The sequence below is a fragment of the Pristis pectinata genome, chromosome 1, assembly GCF_009764475.1.
Source record: "Pristis pectinata isolate sPriPec2 chromosome 1, sPriPec2.1.pri, whole genome shotgun sequence".
Lineage (NCBI taxonomy): Eukaryota > Metazoa > Chordata > Chondrichthyes > Rhinopristiformes > Pristidae > Pristis > Pristis pectinata.
In genome coordinates this window covers 24388722-24407591 of record NC_067405.1, presented here as the reverse complement: position 1 = coordinate 24407591, position 18870 = coordinate 24388722, and the positions used below count along the sequence as shown (strand labels likewise).

Sequence of the window (18870 nt, the reverse complement as noted above, 5' to 3'; positions counted from 1 at the left end):
TCTTATGTTTTAATAATAATTTGTGTTCTTCAAAATAATAAAGTAAAATTTAACATTTTTTTTTGTTTCTGATGCCCACTACTGATCCTGGCCAGTGATCTCTGGAGGGATCCCTACATTATATTAGAGGAAGAGATAGTATTTGGGGAGTTCAAAACTGCAAAGCATGCCCTTAAAATTACATCCAGTTCTTTCAGGAGTGCTGTTGGGAAACAACTTTAAACTTGTCCCAATAAAGATTGGAACCAATTTTACAGCTACCCCTTATCTTTCATCAAGCTATCTCACAGAATTCTAAGCAAGTGTGACAAATAATTGAATAATCATCTGGTGACTCACACTTTACCTGTGAGCAAGAGCAGATGTTTGTGGCAGGGACAGCAGTGGAGAGTCTAGATGAGAGGACAGAGACCTCACAGAATCTTATTCAACCTGACACAGTTACTGTGCCTCAGGAGCCTTAAATACAAAAGAATCTGCCTTGAATTTTGGTCCAGGCTTTCCTTCAGAGCTGATTGTTCCTTGGGCAAATGGACTCTACATGTCAGTAATTTATAAATTAAAATGTAGCAGGTCTCTGTTAATCATGTAATTTAAAGTATGGAACGTGGCTGATATTTGACAGGTAATTTATCAACATAGCTGGCTGGATTGCTGTTACCAGGTTGTAGTATTGCTGTCTTCTTATGTAAACTGTTAATTCAATCTGCACAGCTAATGTGAAAATTACATGTTGCTGAAAATGTTTGCTTTCAATTGAACTTCAAAAGAATCCTCCTGATATCAAAAGGTCAAACTTTTGAAGGTAATGAGAAATGAGCTAAAGTTTTACCCTTTCCTCTCCAAAATAAGGGCCTAAATTTGTGCTCATTTCCCAAATCCCCTCAGCCTCCAATGCTGCAGGTACAATGTGTGTGCACTTTTTACTGCTAGATTGGACCATTGGATATGATGCTTCATCTGGCATTTGGAGGCCATGTCAGAATCATTCAAGGTTACAAGTAATTTATTGCTGGATCTATTGTTATATTTGAATGTCCAGACATTAACCCTATTCAAACACCATGGGGATAAATGGAGTTAATGTGCAGATCAACCCGTAGGTATTAAAAGGAAGAACTGAGGAGCTGAGAGACTTTCTCTTGTTCTTCCATAAGTGGGAGATTCAGGAATTATGGTACTCATTTTTCAGTGATTGGCAATGATTTCAGTCTAGTGTATCTTTTTGTGTATAACAGCTGAAGATAGTTTAGTACTATTCTGGATTTAAAGGTGGAATGATTGAGGAGGAGAATATAATAGAAAATTTGTGCATGCAGTTGGGATTCTGTTTCCCAGCAGTGAAGGATACAATTTATTTCTCAACTATTGCTGTGCGGCAGGTGAACAAGGCAACTTCGTTTATGTTCAGCAGGATCCAACAGTGCTTCCATACAACATGCCCACTTACTTTGTGTGGTTCTCATGATGGGGACTCTGAGAGAACTTGGCTATATCAGTTGTAGAGAGACACTACGCAATATCTGACCTTCTGTTTGTAAATCACATTAATGGTTTGGATGTGAATACAGGAGATATGATTAGTAAGTATGCAGATGACATAAACAGTAATGGTATTGTTGATAGTAAGGAGGATAATATTCAACTACAGAACAATATTAATGATTTCTTAAGATGGCAAGTTGAGCAGAGCAGAGGTGGGTGGAATTTAATCCTGCAAACATATGAAGGGACGTATTTTGGGAGGAATAATAAGGTTAGGATATACACAATGAATGGTAGGACTCTGAACGGTAATGCTGAGGCTCAGAGGAACCTTGGTGTAAGTTTCCAAGGATCTCTGAAGGCAACATATAGGTAATATGGTTAAGAAGGCATATGGATTCTTGCCTTCATTAGTTGGGGCATGGAATATAACAATGGGAATGTTATGGTACAATTTTCTCAAACATTAGTTAGTCCACTTTGGAGTTGGAGTGAGGTTTTGAGTGAGGTGCTTGAAAAGAGGTGAGTTTCTGTGCCTGAGCTGGTGAGTTTCACTTGCAGAGTCGGGGGTTGGAGTGAGATTTTGAGCGGGATGCTTGAAAAGAGGTGAGTTTCTGTGCCTGAGCTGGTGAGTTTCACTTTGCAAGAGTCTAAACGAGGCACATTTCCAAGTTGTTACCTGCTGATTGGCTTATCAACAGCAGCAAATAAAGGTAAGGCAAGTATAAGTGGAGCAGCCATTTTGGGAGCTGTTATTGTGTGAGTGGGCTAGTGTTGGAGTGGGGAGCTGAGGCTTTGGCTCAAGAGTCTTCTGTGAGAAGAGGTGAAGGTAAGTCTCTGGTTAGTTTCTTTCTTTGATTTGGTGTTCCCTGTAGTGCAGAGTAGTTGGGATATATCCAAGGTTATTAATAGGAAGCTAGGGAAGAGATTGTTGCGCCTTTGGCAACAATCTTTGCATCCTCACTGGACACAGGAGTAGTGCCAGATGATTGGAGGGTGGCAAATGTCCTTTCCTTCATTTAAGAAAGGAAGTAGGGATAACCCTGGGAATTACAGACCAGTGAGTCTTACTTTAGTGGTGGGCAAATTACTGGAGAAGATTCTTAGACAGGATTTATGGGCATTTAGAGAAACATAGGCTGATTAGAGACAGTCAGCGTGGCTTTGTGAGAGGCAGATCATGCCTCATGAGCCTGATTGAATTCTTTGAGGATGTGACAGCACATTGAACGTAGAGCAGTGGATGTGGTGTACATGGATTTTAGTAAGGTGTTTGATAAGGTTCGTCACTGAAAGCTCATTCAGAAAATCAGGAGGTATGAGCTGTGTGGATTTGGAATTGTCTTGCTCATAGAAGATAGAGGGTGGTGGTAGATGGATTGTATTCTGCCTGGAGGTCAGTGACCAGTGGAGTTCCACAGGGATCTGTTCTGGGATTCCTGTTCTGTGATTTTTATAAATGGCTTGGATGAGGATGTGGAAGGGTGGGTGGGTTAGTAAGTTTGGAGATGATACAAAGGTTGGTGGTGTTGTGGATAGTGTAAAAGGTTGCTGTAGATTACAACAGGATATTGATAGAATGCAGAGCTGGGCTGAGAAGTGCCAGATGGAGTTCAACCCGGATAAGTGTGAAGTGATACCCTTTGGGAGATCAAATTTGAAAGCAGAATACAATGTTAATGGTAGGACTCTCAGCAGTGTGGAGGAACAGATGGAAATGATTCAGTTGTGAGGAGAAACTTGATCTGCTGAGTTTGCTTTCTTTGGGGCAGAGGAGGTTGGGAGGTGTCCTGACTGAGGTATCCAAAATTATGATGGTTAGATTTAAAGTGGATTTGAGGAAGAATATTTTCAGTCAGAGGGTTGTTGAAGTTTGGAACACACTGCCTGGGGATAATGGAAGCAGGTCTTTTCACACCAGTTAAGAAGTATTTAGATGTGTTCTTGTAACAGGATGGCATAAAAGGCTAGGGGCCAATTGCTGGAAAATGGGACGAATGAACAAGTGCAAAACCAACATGGATGTAGTGGGCCAAAGAGCCTGTTTCTCTGCTATTTTATTCTGTCTCCATGAACAACATTATATGAAGGATCAAGGCCTAAAAAACAGCTGAAAATAAATTTGTCAGCTGGCTGCCCACATCCTTAGCTTGGCTGACAACCATGTTAAATGTTTGAGGTTCAGAAATATTCAAAAAGCCTGCAGTGCTATTCATGTATTCAAACAATTTAAAACATTAATGACAAAATAAAACAAAGCACTTAAAATATTTGAAATAATTTGAAAGCATTTAAAACATTAAAAAAACTTAACTAATTAAATTAAATCTAAAATGACTATCACATAAGTCTCCACAGCTGCTCCCTTGCCAGGTCTGATCTGATGCAGGTGGTTTCAGTGGAATGCCCACCGTATGCGCTGGGGAATCTCTGCAAATTTGCACTCCTGTGCTGGATTCCAAAATTAGTCAAAAGTTGGAACAGTCGGCAAGACAACACTGTACAAGTGCCAGCAGTTTTAGTCTTTACACTTGTAGAGATTCAACAGTTACTGTGATTTATTCAAGAAACTGTAACTGTGAATATTTCCTTGCACGATTGGGGGCAATAATTTTTGGAGACAAAACTAATTCAAATACATTTTCAGGATTGTATTTGTGATAGAGTTAGTGTGTGATTCTGGCAGATGTGTGATTAGTCCTATTTTGTTTTCAGATCTTCAATCAAACTGACAAGAAAGCATTGCGAAAAAAATCTGTCTTACTTACTGGCTATTTGGAGTGTCTGATCAAACATTATCATTCAAAAGTTCCAGATAATCCTCAGAAATTATACATCAATATCATTACTCCCTCAAATATTGAAGAACGAGGCTGCCAGCTGTCATTGTTGTTCTCAGACCATCTCAAGAAGGTCTTTGTAGAACTAATGAAAAGAGGAGTTGTTGTAAGTCGAACTTAAGCATTTATTAATTGTTGGTAATAAGTGGGTTCACTCCTTCAAAACTATTCTGAGATTCTTACATTTTTAGGATTGAACTAGGTCTTGCAAAGATTGAAGTCCCTGGAAGGGAAACTGGAGCACTGGAAAATGTGCATTGAATCATCTTGCATACCTGTTTGATCTGCTGCAGTTGCAGACAGATTTTGGGATCCGTCCTCAGTATTGTAATTGTAACATACAGCCAGTACCTCACACATTGCTTATTACATTAACTCTTCTTCACCGGGTGCCATTTCAGGAGCATCTAGTGCCAGTTAAAACTGCTATTTAAGACCAAGTCTGTACCTTTAAAAGGGGAGGGGGAATTTTTTTAATTGATGTGTTGTGATCTGGTAAAGTCTATGCTGATCAGCAATATGGAGAAATTAACATAGACAATGTTTATTCATTTGAAGGATATTAGCATCATTGCATGATTGTCTCCCACATAGGCACCTTCATGATGCATTGCTATGGTGGTTGTGGTGAATATATTTCCATTGTGCCATAATATAGGTAGTTGCAGGATCTTGACCCTGAGATGATGAAGGAATGGCAATATGTTTTATATCAGATGGGGTCTGGCTTGGAGGTGAATTAGTAGGGGCTGGGCATCCTGCAGAGACTCATGTTCTGGCTCTCCAGAATATTTCCACTGTGCACAAGGCATATCAGGAGTGTGAGCAAACACATTCCACTTTGCCTGGATAGTTGCAACTCCAAGAACACACAAGCAACTTGACACTATCTAAGGCATTGAGAGGCAGACCATCCACCATTCATTCATTCCATTTCTGGAGCACCATATCTGTAGTGGTACAGTCTACATAGTCTACTCCAAAAGCATCTTCCAAACCCATGACTTCTAACATGGGGAAAGACAACAGCAGTTGATGACCAGGGACATGTCAGCTACAGGTTCTCTTCCAAGCCACCTATTGATATGGAAACATATAGTGATGATTGATCATCACTGAGTCAAAATCTTGGAACATCCTGCGCAAAATCACCATACGAATATCTTCATCAGATGGACTGTCCTGGTCCAGGAAGGTGGCTCCCCAGCAATTCATCAAGGCAACTTGGGATGAGTAATAAATGCTGGCCTTCCAGCAATGCTCACATGCTATACTTTGAATAAATTAAAAATAATGTGTCATCATCATGCACATGTAGTGTGAAGTATGGTTCTTGCCTCTTATCAATCCATTTCTGAATAGATTCCTAGTCTTACTGCATTAGATCATCGACTGGATCTTTCTCAGCATGATAACAATTCCATTCAGGACCACCTTTCCTGCAGGCATCATGCTATCAGTCTGGTTCTGACAGTGCAGCTATAAAATGGGTCCAGATACATTATCTTCCATATGCTCCTCTTTCCTTACATACTCTGCTCTCCACTCTTTCTTCATGGGGGAGAAGATAAACATTCTTCTCATTGAGTGGCAGGACTTTATAACCTCTTGTATTCCATTGGAAATTGGGAGATGTGACCTACATCTCCAATGCCAGCCTGGAATGAGTTAGAAGTATAGTAATTCATCATGACTGTTATCTTGACTGCTACTGATAAGGCATTTCTGCCTTTGCTGAAATATAGCAGTATTTGTAGCTGTAATATAGCAGCAACTTGTGGCAATTTTCCATGGGAACCTTCTGCAGAAATAGAATCCCCTCATGCTCTTAAATTCCAATGCAAGAAGAGTACTTACAAAGCAGGTTGTACTTCTCCACCTGTTGCATCTCCTGGGTTGTCACCTGACACACACCAAACTTTCTCCTTTGTCCTCCCTTTCATGTTGAAAGCCAAGAGATACCCATATTTGGATTAAATAGATTTATGTATACACCTATCTTAAGCCTCAGATTTTTAAAACTCCAAGGAATTCAACAACAAAATTCTCCACAAACAACTCCAGTTCCCACGCAATCAATCACAAACAAAACTAGAATTCTTGAAGACGTAAACAATTCTGCAGATGCTGGAATCTGGAGCAACACACTAAAAGTGCTGGAAGAACTCAGCAGGTCAGACAGCATTCAAAGAGGGAAATCAACAGTTGACGTTTCAGGTTGAGACCCTTCATCAGAATTGGAAAGGAAGAGGGCAGAAACCAGAATAAGGTGGTGGGGGGGAGGGGGAGGAGCACACACAGGCAGGGGATAGGTGAGGGGGATGGTAGGTAGGTGGGTAGGGGAGGGGAGAAGATGTAATAAACTGAGGTGATAGGTAGAGGAGGCAAAGGGCTGAAGAAGAAGGAATCCAGTGGAGGAGGCCAGTGGACCATGGAATAAAGGATGGAGGAGAGGAGATGGGCAGGTTATCAAGGTGGGGGAAGGGAGCCATAGGAATAAGGAAAGACAATGGATTGGGGGTGGGGGGAAGAAAAAGAAGGGTTGGGGATACCAGAAGTTAGAGAAATCAGTGCTGAGGCCATCAAGTTGGAGACTCCCAAGGGGGAATGTGAGGTGGTGTTCCTCCAACCTACATCTGGCCTCATGGCAGTAAAGAAGGTGGAATATGGATGGACTCTTTCCTGTCATTGAAAGTCAGGTCTCTATCAATAGATATGTGATGTTATCAATTGCCTCAACACAGTACAATTTGTCAATGCTGAGACCAATTCAGCGTTGTATGAGGAATTAGTCTGTTTGTTTCCAGACTGCAAGAGTGATACTACTATGTTATCTGCTTTGTAGTGCAAAGCAAAATGAAAATATTTACTTGGAATTTGCACAAGAAATCAGAATCAAATGTCCCTAGCTATTACCAATTTTAGGGCCATTGTTTAAAGTCATCACCAACTTTGTCCTCTTGATTTTCCCTGAATTTAATTGCACCATGATTGGTGATTGAACTTGTAGCTTTCAAGGGCCCCTGTTTCAGATATTTCCTCCCAAAGTCTCTGTACCCCTGACCTCTGTGATTTGGCCAAGCTTTTGATTATTTACCTAATGTTTCCTTGTTTGGCTTTGAATCAAAATTCAGTTTGATGGCATATTCTGATAAAATGTTTTTTGATGGTTTGCTTCATCAAAGTGCTGCAGAAATACAAATTGTTGTGACTGCATATTGACTTAGACTGTGTATCTGTTAGTATAAGCACCTTAATGTATGAATGTAGTAACCAAATTTTTGTGTGACCTTGATCAGATGTGTCTACCAAATGGCACAATTTTCATTCTCTCTAAATTAAACAGTTATTCAAATCAGACATAATATAAATCATTAAGCAGCTTTATTTCCCACCTAGATTGTGCTAATTACTGTTATAATTCACAAACTGGCTGTGGCATGAATAGCAAGACTAGTATTTATAGCCCATGAGAAGAAGGTGGTAAGCTGCCTTCCTGGACCTGTTATGGGGTTATTACAACTGTGTTTTTAGGCAGGGGAGTTTCAGGATTGTAATTGCCATGATGGTGTGTGATCAATGAGATTTCCAGGATAGGATGGTGTGGGACTTGGAGCGAGGTTTCTGGGTGACGGTGTTCCCATGTAGCTGCTTTCTTCATATTTCTAGTTGGGAAAGGTCACATGTTTGTGAGGAACCATTGAAAATTCTTATTGACTTGCTGCTGTGTCTCTTGTGGATGGTACACACTGCAGTCATGGTTTCCCAGTGGTGAATGTGCAGGTTGTTGATGAGGGGGCAATCAAGGTGGTTGCATTACGTTGAATGATCTTAAGCTGCTTCAGTGTTTTTGTCAATGCCCTCACATAGGCAAACAGAGTGTTTGAGATGGGGGAGAGTCTCTGGGGAATCAGGAGGTGAGTGACTCAACATAGCCTCTGACGTGCTTTTGTAGTTATGTGCTGGTTCTCATTATTTTTCTGATTACTGGTCTCTGCAGGATATTTGTACTGAGAGATTTGGTTATGGTAATGACATTGACTGTCAAGCAGACATGCTCTTATTCAATGGAATGGAACTAGACACTTTGCAACCATCAGTGAACAATGAGCTGAGGTTACTGATGAGTTAGCTGAAGGTGGTTTGAACCCAGACACTGCTCTGAGAGCCTTTGCACTGATGTCTTGCAATGAAGTTGGTGGAATTTCAACAGTTATGACTATCTTCCTGTGTTCTTGGTATGAGTCCAGACAATGGAATATTTCCACACAATTCCCATTGACTTAAACATTACCAGAGCTTCTTGATGTCATTTTATGTGCATTTACCTCATTTCTGGAATTTGGCTCTATTGTTTAATGTTTGAAATGGATCTGTAATTTGGTCCACAGCTGAAGCCAAATTGAGCATCAGTGAGCCTTCTCTATGTGTAAATGTCTCAACAAACCACTGTTGATAACATCTTTAATGATTTTGCTAGTGATGAAAAGTAGAATAACAATTGACTAGATGGGATTTGTCCTGCTTTTTATGCAGGTGTAACAACTGGTCATTATTGTCCTGTTGAATGTCATTGTTTGAACTGTACTGGACCTTGGCTGGAAGCTACTTCTGAAGTGCAAATCTTCAGCATTACAACTAAAATCATCTCTGTGGGCATTTGAATAAATTTTTTGAAGGTTGAGAATAATGCATTTGACAGTCAACAAGGATTTTAGCATGGTTTTGAAGTCTTGATAAAATTCTTTAGATATCCAATATACAGGGAAATAAGGGGGAAGTGAGACTGTTGGATTTGCTCTGTTGGGAGCAAGCATGGACCTGATGAATTAAATGGCCTCTTTCCATGCCTTAATCAGTAAATAAGTAAGTGAGATTCTCAAAGGTAGCAGGACAGATCAATAAAGTGGTAGACTTTATTGACTCCCACTTCTGACATGTGGGAGTCATTTAAAGGCCAGTTGGTCAGACTTCAGGACCAACATAATCTTGTGAGAAAGAAAGACCAGAATGGCAAGGATGATAGATGTTGTAAATTTAGTCAAAAAGGGGGGGATAAAAGGAAGCATATGTTAGGTTTAGGATGCTGAAATCAGGCAGGCCCTTGAGCAATATAAAGGAAGCGGGAAAGAACTAAAACAGGGAATCAGGAGGACTAAAAAGGGCCATGAAATGTCCTTGGTGAATAGGATTAAGGAGAATCCCAAAGTGTATATATTAAGACAAGAAGGTAACAAGGAAGAGGGTAGCATCACTCAGAACAGCCAGAGTTGTTCTTTTGTTTAAGAAGGGCAATTGGGACAAGCCAGGAAATTATAGGCCAGTGAGACTTGGAACAGTCATTGGGAAATTACTGGAGAAGATCCTTGGGGATAGGATTCACTCACATCTGGAGAAGTGTGGACTTATTACAGATAGTCAGCATTGCTTTGTGCTAGGGCAGTCATGTCTTATAAATTTTTTTGAAAAGGTGACGAAGATGATTGATTGGGTTAAGGCAGTGGATGTTGGCTATGTGACTTTAGTAAAGGATTCAATGAGGTTCCTCATGGTCAGCTGATCCAGAAGATTAAGGCACATGGTATGCATGAAGACTTGGTAGACTGGATTCCAAATTGGCTTGGCCAATGAAGAGAAGGCAGTGGTGGAGGGGTGTTGCTCTGACTGGAGGTCTATGATCAGTGGTGTTCCATAGAGATCGGTGTTGGGATATCTGTTTGTGATGTATATAAATGATTTGGATGGAATTGTAGGTGGACTGATGAACAAGTTTGCAGATGGCACAAGAATTGTTTGAGGTGTGGATAGTGAGGAAGGTTGTCGTATATACAATGGTATACTGATCATTTGGAAACATGGGCAGAGAAATAGCAGATGGAGTTTAATCTGGACAAGTGAGGTGTTGCATTTTGGGAGGTCAAATGGAAGAGGAAATGAACAGTAAACGACAGGACCTTTAGGTGCATTGATGTGCAGAGGGATCTTGAGGTGCAAGTCCAGAGCTTCCTGAAAGTGGCAACAAGTAGATAGGATGGTAAAGAAGGTGTACAGCATACTTGCCTTTATCAGTCAGGGCATTGAATAGAAAAATTGATAAATCATGTTGCAGCTGCATACAACTTTGGTTAGGCCACGTTTGAAGTGTTGTATGCAGTTCTGGTTGCCACATTAGAGGAAGGATGTGGAGGCTTTGGAGAGAATTCAAGAGGTTCACCAGGACGTTGACTGGATTAGGAAGTATTAGCTATAAGGAGAAAATGGACAAAATTGGATTGTTTTCTCTGGAGCGTCAGAGGCTGAGGGGCGACCTGATATGAGAAGCGTAGACGGTAAATAGTCAGAATCTTGTTTCCCATGGTGGAAATGTGAAATACTAGAGGACATAGATTTAAAGTGACGGGGGAAAGTTCAAAGGAGGTGTGTGAGGCAAATTCTTTTACACAGAGTGGTAGGTGCCTAGGACAAGCCACCAGGATAGGTGGTAGAAACAGATACAATAGTAACATTTAAAAGGCATTTAAACAGGCACATGGACTGGCAGGGGATGAAGAGATGTAGACTATGTGCATGCAGATGGAATTAGGTTAAATTGGCATCATGGTCAGCACATACATGGTGGGCCGAAGGGCCTGTTCCTGTGCTGTACTCTTGTGTTCCAACCCTGCACATTGCCAGTTCGACCCTAGCTTAAGTACTGTTTAGAGTTCAGGTTACTACATTGGAGGAAATATGTGATTGTACTAGAAAGGAGATTTAAGAGCATTTTGTCAGCACTGTAAAATTGTAGCTGTGAGGAAAGATTGGATGAGCTAGCACTGGTTTCTTTTGAACAGGGGACACTGAAGGGAGACAAACTGATGTGTGTAAAATTGAGGATCCTGGATGAACTAAAGAAGTAGATTTAAACTAATTGGCAGAAGGATTAGGAGAGGGAGGAGGAAAAATTCTTTCACTCAGAGGGTGTAAGGGGAGTAGAGACACAAATCTGATCAAATTTAAAATGGATATAGGTGCATAATTCGTGAGCTGTGACCTCCAGGACAATGAACTAAGTTTTAGATGACGGGATTAGGAAGTAGGAGCAGAATTCAGCTACTTGGGCTTTCAAGCCTGCTCCACCATTCATCAATTCATAGTTGACCCTCTACCTCAGCACCATTTTCTAACACTGTTCCCATGTCCTTTCATTCCATATTTTGTGGAAATCTTATTTTTTTTAATTTAATTTTACTTACAACATGGTAACAGGCCCTTTGGTCCCAATGAGTCTGCGCTGCCCATTTTAAACCCATATTAACCTACCCGTACGTCTTTGGACGTACGTCTTTTCCTCTTAATTTATTTATATATGTTGCTAGGGCACTTGGTTTTATTATGAAAAGTGGAGTGGATGCTTTGAAGTACACTATTTGTTCTGAACTTTACAGAAAGAGGGAATTCAATAACTAACAGTCAGTAGCCAAAGCAAGTGTGAAAATGACTTCTTGAAATGGACAGAAAATCTAACACAATCATCAACAAATTTGATATTTACTAACACTGATTCTGTAGCTTTCTTTTGGCACTGGAGGTTATGTTCCAGGACAGTGTCTCTCAATTTCTGGAAAAGCAATCTTTTTCTTGTCCCTCCTATTTATATTTATTTTCCACAGCAAGCATCTACTGATTTTCGCTCTCCTAAAGAATCTCAAGTATTGTAGCGTTCAGGCCCCTTGTAAACAGAATGACATTTTGCAAATAGAAGACAACTTAATTCATAACTATAGAACTTTGGTTCTTGAGAATCTCTGCCTGACTGAACTCAATTTCCTCACTTCTGCCAAAGAACCATTTCAGCATCTTGACACATTTCACCTTGGAATGCTACATTATTAAGTGGAAAAACACAGTACTTTATCCTTGATTACAACCTCCCGAAATGTGGTGTTTGGTTATGTTGTCATGATGGTGAATTTTTGTTAAGATTCTGCCTCTAAATCATTGAAATCCCCCACTGTGACTGTCAGAAAACTCACTTTTGTCTCCTGATTCATTGAGAACATATTATCTGGGAGCTTCTTCCAGGAATTAGAATTCTGTACCCTGGTGGGGGAAAAAAAAAATCACTTTGTTTAGAACGTGGGCAATTCTGGAAATGATTCTATGATCTTAAATTTCTTGTTTTAAATTTGTTCTCTGCACACAATTATTAGTCTAAGGCTTGTTTGATCCATATTTAGTCAAATAGGTGAAGCAGTACAGTGTCTCCACCAGTTAAAATTGTGTGAGCTTCAGCAAATCCTGATGTTAACACTCTCAGATACCAACTCCTCCCTGCATTAACTTGCAGAGAATTGTCAGTGGATAGGTGCTTGCAGGTGGAAACTCTATAAAATTCATTGAGATTAGGTTCATACCTGCAAAAAGAGTTACAATGTTGTTTGAACAGAGACCTGAGTAGAGAAGCCACAGCATTTTTCAAGTTTGGCAGCAGCAAGTGTGCAGCTGTCTGAATACAGAAATGACACTTTAGGCTAAAACAGGAGTGTTCTAGGGCTGTACAAGAAAGACATGCCCCCATCAATATTTACCCTAACATCCGTCAACACCAGTCCCACTCCTCTCTGATGTGAAGCTCCTAACACCCTCCCTTGGAACCTGGCAGGCATCCAAGGAGCACCTAATACTTGCCTTCCAGCAGCCATTCCAGATGATTATTAAACTGGCTGCATTTAATTGAAGCATGCCAGTTGAAATCACTTAAGCTCTCTGTGATTAGTGATCCACAGAAACAGTTTGCATCAAAAACCTGCTCTGTTAAAGTCAGCCTGCTGGTATTAGTATTTAATCTTTGAAGATTGGCTTTATTTTCTTCACTGTTTAACATCATTCATCTGTTTTACCAAATAAGGAAAATATTTGATTGTGTTTATGGTATATTTCATTCCTTAACATACATGCTTAATATAATCTTTTTTATTTTCATTTTCTTTCTGATTTGTACAACTTACAGCTTCCCAAAGATATGACCTGAGAAGTGTTGAGAGTAACACATTGCAATGTATTTACTAATTTCTATCCTGCTCTCTATTTCATCCAGCAAGGTAGAATGCTGTTACCCAGGATAAAATATACAAGCAAGAAAGATAGCCATCATAATCAGAAGAGTATCTTACCTGCAGTCTCCCATTAGGCCTGTGTCTGTTACTACCCATTTGGCAAACGAGCATGTAGTTATATATAGAAGTTAAATGATAGTGAAAGATATGATTAAGCAAACCATTCATTAAAATAAAAACTCATCAGTTCTATTTATTGATTAAAGTAATGCTGTTTTTCGTATCTTTTCTCAGGCTGACATCCGGGAACCAATTCTTCGAATAGCCCCTGTACCTCTTTACAACTCTTTTTATGATGTATATAGATTTATCAACTTATTGAATGAATCACTTAATGTAGTATCACATGAAGTCAAGGATGCAATGTAGTATGAGTTGTGTGAGGTTCCATTTTGCAAGGGGTACCACCCTGCTACAGAAAGGTGATTTGTCCAAGTTCTTTCTGCTATTCATTCAAACTTTGGGAGTGATAAACTAGAAGTCAGAAACTAGATTTTTTTAATTGAGATAATTGTTTCAAATGAATAATTTAGAAATCTAGAAACATTGCAAGTTTCATGGTACAGCCTCATGACAGCAATCATTGTTTAACAGCCAAACTGACAACAAATCAGTAATTGACCTATGAGCTCTGGTCAAACAATTTCAGAGCTTTAACTATAAGCCATCCAAATTAGTCAATTCCACTGCTTCTGAAATATCAGACATTGTGAAAGAAATGCCAGTCAGAAAGGTTGCAAGTATTGACTCGAACATTCACCTTTCCAATCCACCAGGCAGAAGATAAACTAAAGGAAGACATCAATGGATTCCACAATACATTCAGCATTCATTGAGTTGTAAACAATGATTGGTGCACTATGTCCATGCTGTCCTTCTGCCATTCATAGTAATCCCATTTGCCTGCATTAGATCAGTATCCTTTTATGCCTTGCCCAATTAAATACCTGTCTAAATGTCTCTAAAACATAGTGATTATATCCAATTCCATCACCCCCTGTGGCAGTGAGTTCCAGATATCAACCACTGTTTTGTAAAAAAAAACCTCAAATCCCTATAAAAGTGCTATTCTTGCTTGTGTGCCCTCTTGTTTTTGATACTCCTACCATGGGGAAAAAGGATTCTATCGACCTTATCTATGCCTCTTATTGTTTTACATACTCTATTAGGTCATCCCTAAGACTCCTTCATTTGAGAGAAAACAACCCCAGCTTATCCAATTTTCCCCATCACTGAAATTCTCCAATCCAGGAGACTTTGTGGTGAAACTCCTCTGCACACTTTCCTGTGCAATCATGTCCTTCCTATTATGTGGATGCCACAGTGCACATAATAATCCAAGTGCAATCTAACCAGTGTTTTGTAAAATTGTAACATAATGTCCCAACTTTTATATTCTATGCCCTAAACTATGAAAGCAAGTATGCCATACAGGTGGATAAGGTAGTTAAGAAAGCTTATGGGATGTTAGCTTTCATAAGTTGTGGGATCAAGTTTAAACCACGAAGTAATGATGCAGCTTTACAAAACTCTGGTTAGACCACACGTGAGATAGTGTCCAGTTCTGATCGCCTCATTACAGGAAGGATGTGGAGGTGTTGGAAAGGGTGCAGAGGAGATTTACCAGGATGTTGCCTGGATTAGAGTATGGATTATGAGGAGAAACTAAGGGAGCTAGGGCTTTACTCTTTTGAGAGAAGGAGGATGAGGGGAGACATGACAGATATTGAGAGGAATAGATAGCCAGTGCCTCTTTCCCAGGGCGCCAATGCTCAAAACAAGAGGACATGGCTTTAAGGTATTGGGTGGGAAGTTCAAGGGTGATGTCAGAGGGAGGTTTTTCACCCAGAGAGTGGTTGGTGCATGGAATGCACTGCCAGGGTGATGGTGGAGGCTGATACATTGGGCAAGTTCAAGAGATTGTTAGATAAGCATGTGGAGGAATTTAAGATAGAGGGATACGTGGGAGGAAGGGGTTAGATAGTCGTAGGAGTGGTTTGAAGGTCAGCACAACATGGTGGGCTGAAGGGCCTGTATTGTGCTGTATTGTTCTATGCTTCATCACCATCCTATCTGTGTTGCCACTTTCGGGGGGAAAAAATGGCCTCTCACTCTTATGAGAACACGTGGATCCTGAATTCTTAAGTCTCTTTTTTAAAAAAAAAACTCCCACTTGTCATTTAACCCTCAAGCATCTGCTCCCAAGCTACTTATACAAGGCTTTCTCTTACACTATTGATATTAGCCTTCCCTGCACCACCCCCCCTGCCGTTTCAAGACCTTACCTTGAGTACCAAACTTCTCTTTTTATAACCAGCTTGAAACTTGCCATTCTCAAAGTGTTCCCGTCAACACTTCCATCACCTGCCCAGTTTCATTTCCTAAGATAATTTTAAAATTTTTTGTGAAACAATTTGAGAATCAAATCTTTAACAGCCAAGATTTGAGTATAATGAGAGATCCATAAAATTGATATTAATATAATGCAAAATAAGCATGAAAATCATCATTTGTGCATTCACCTTTTCTATCATCCATAATTCCTCTGAGACAAAAGAGAATAACTTTTGGATAAAAGGTCTATATGTCAAAAAAACAATGTATTTTTGAAAAAAAGGTAGAATCATCTATGTATTGATTGAGAAAATTGTCCTGAACATACTCAACAAATTCCTCACCATCCAAGCCCTTAACACAATGGCATTCCCCGTCGATGTTTGGAAAGTTAAAATCCCCTACTATTACAAACCCATTATTCTTACAGCTATATGTGATCTCCCTACATAGTTGCTCTTCTACTTCCTGCTGTCTATTGGGAGGGCCTATGATATAACCCCATCAAAGTGATCACCCCCCCCTTCTTACTTCACAGTTCCACCCATACAGCCCCACTGGACAATCACCCAGGAATATCCTCTTAAGTATTGACGTGTAGAGTCGACCATGAGCATATAAATTTGAGCTAAGTAAATTGCTGTTAATCTTCAGAATAAAATTGCCCTTGTGTACTTATAGCTCAGTGTAAAATAATCACATAATAAATTCAAGTTAATGATTCCTATGTAGTTGGGATCAGAAGTCTACAGAATGGGAGTTTATCAGAGCAGAAGCTAGTTAGTGCCCAACTGCAAGCATGGAAAAATTCATTGTCGTCATAAGTGTCCAATATCCTAAGGCCGCCCAGTACTTTCCACTTCTATTTTGGGCAGTTCACCTCACTGACAGTAACCATTGAAAGGGTAGGAGAACTAGGAAGTATTAGTACAGGTTGGCAGCAATATTGGGGAGCTGTGGATTTGGGATGAAAACGTTTACTTGTGATTACAAAGCAAAGTAAATTTGAGAATACAGACTTTGTATTTAAGTAACAGCTTCCATTAGGCACTTCAAGAACCACCTGAGGATCCAGGGTCTCAGTTATCAAAGAAAGCAGCTCTGATGGCCACCTGAGGATCAAGAAAATCAAGCAAAGGATGCCTGCAGCCAGCTCTGCTCTCTGTTAAAGCATTTAATTGGGTAGTGTCTAAATGTAAATTAGGAATATTGTTAATGTATTTGTGAAATGGTGTTATGGATAAACACTAGTTTCAGATAGCTTCCAGAGATGCCTCATTATCACTTGACCCTTGTAGATTGGATGATTCACCTGACATTGGTTCATTTTGATCTTCTGTCTGTCCAGAAAATTACCAAAACATGGATTAGTTTCTCCTCTAATGAATGGCTGTATTGGATGAATTTTCTGCAGGTTTTCTAAACTACTTTAGAATCAGTCAGAGTTTTACCATCAACTTTGATAAAAAGAGTATCAATCACGTTGCAATGGATTGAATGTGGTTGCTTAAGCAAAAGGCTTGACAGTTTAATGAACTTCTCCCTTCTAATGTTGTGTGATCTTAAGATCATTAATACAGTAATTCTTGGAAGACAGCAAGTGCATAGAAATGTTGCTACTGCTCCGTCTGTAAATGATGATACTAGGACCTTTAGAACAATACCACTGTCACATCATGACTGCAGATGGGTGCTGTATACTTCATAAGAACTTAATATCTGCAACAGCTGCTTCTATTTGACACTATTCAGTAAATTCCCCTGAGAGCACCTCAAACTAACTATAAAATACATTAATCCCAGTTGTGAGCTTAGTCTTTTCTTCAGAAGTAGTCTCTACATTCTCAGTAAAATTCTAGACAATTTAATAGGGGTACTGTGAGAGACGCTACCATCAGGGGATCATTCTCTTTTGCAACAAATGTTGGGGAAATTCTGGGCAGAGTGCCATCAATGATTTGGGTGTGCTTCCTGGAAATTGTGTTCACTTGGTCTACATGGCACTGCTATATTCCAGAAATCAGCAGGCAATCAAAGACATAAAACTATGTGAAATATCTTCCCAGCTTTTAGAAACACTTGCATTTCAGTATGCATGCTTTGATAAGGTGGTGATTGACATACAGAAAAATGTCTTAAAGCATCATTTAAATAGCTATATGGCATTAGAATAATTAATAAACTATTATTAATTAGATCTTGACAAGTAGAATTTCTAGTTTTGAATTTTGAAAGTCTTGTCATTTTCTGTTAGCTTGTGTTGTAACTCCAACTTGGTTGGCCAAAATTCTCTCTCAATGCAGATGTTTTGGCTTCTTAATGAAAACTTTGTTTCAGAAATTTTCTTGCAAGACACTTGCCATTTACAGTCTCTTCAACAAAGGTTTCTGGCCAGACTTAAGATTATGTGGGGTGAAGGAAAATACAGATAGAATAAATTGTCTTTGCATGTGGACACAAAGTGTGTTTTTCATCTTTTGCATTTTCCTTGGAAAATATTCTTCTATATTCCTGCTCCTAGTGTGGGGTTTTCTGGATGACAGTCCAAATTACTATTGTATCAAAGTTTATTATACAAATTGAGCATATATGAATAAAGCATATTATAAAACATGATGAAATCCAATCATTATTTTAATCAAAAATGTTCTGTTGGTGCTTTGTTTAAGAAATTGTGCTGGTTTTCTGTGACTCAGTATTTTCCCAATTTTAGCATAATTTTTACCTAATCTGACTCGGTGATCAAAGTTTTGTTTTCAGTGCAAAAATAAAGAAATTACCATCTTAAATACTACTGAAATACAGTTTTGTACACTAAATTTTTTTGTCTGATTAATTGTAATAAAGCAAACATGCAATTCTTATTCCAACAGGATTTCACAATGTGAAGAGTACAGCAGCAAGAAGCAATGCAAACAACTCAATCCTCTGAAAATTGGTGCTAGGTTCAAATTTCAGCAGGGTGTCCAAGCTGAATGCAGAAAAAAAGGAAACCTGCAGAAGGAAATAAGCAATTGTATGAGAATGGATTAATAATTAACATTCAAGTGAACACACTACAGTAGCTGCATGAGATCAGAAACCAGAAAAGGCATTATCAAGGTACTCAGAGT

General features: G+C 39.4%; 1 protein-coding gene across 9 annotated transcripts in view; it reads left to right on the top strand.

Moving 5' to 3' along the window:
* The window catches only part of kynu (kynureninase), a 161388-nt gene extending 142885 nt beyond the window's left edge, over positions 1-18503 (top strand). For 5 of the 9 annotated variants that reach the window (XM_052013145.1, XM_052013152.1, XM_052013167.1 and 2 more), the window contains 2 exons: positions 4201-4431; positions 13658-18503. In XM_052013145.1, coding sequence (XP_051869105.1) covers positions 4201-4431; positions 13658-13792 — 366 coding nt within the window. In that variant the 3' untranslated portion in view covers positions 13793-18503. Of the gene's footprint in view, positions 1-1411; positions 1513-4200; positions 4432-13657 lie in introns of those variants that run through there. The other 4 variants (XR_007956101.1, XR_007956100.1, XR_007956103.1 and 1 more) reach the window with 2 other exon arrangements.
* The last annotated feature ends 367 nt before the right edge of the window (positions 18504-18870 follow it).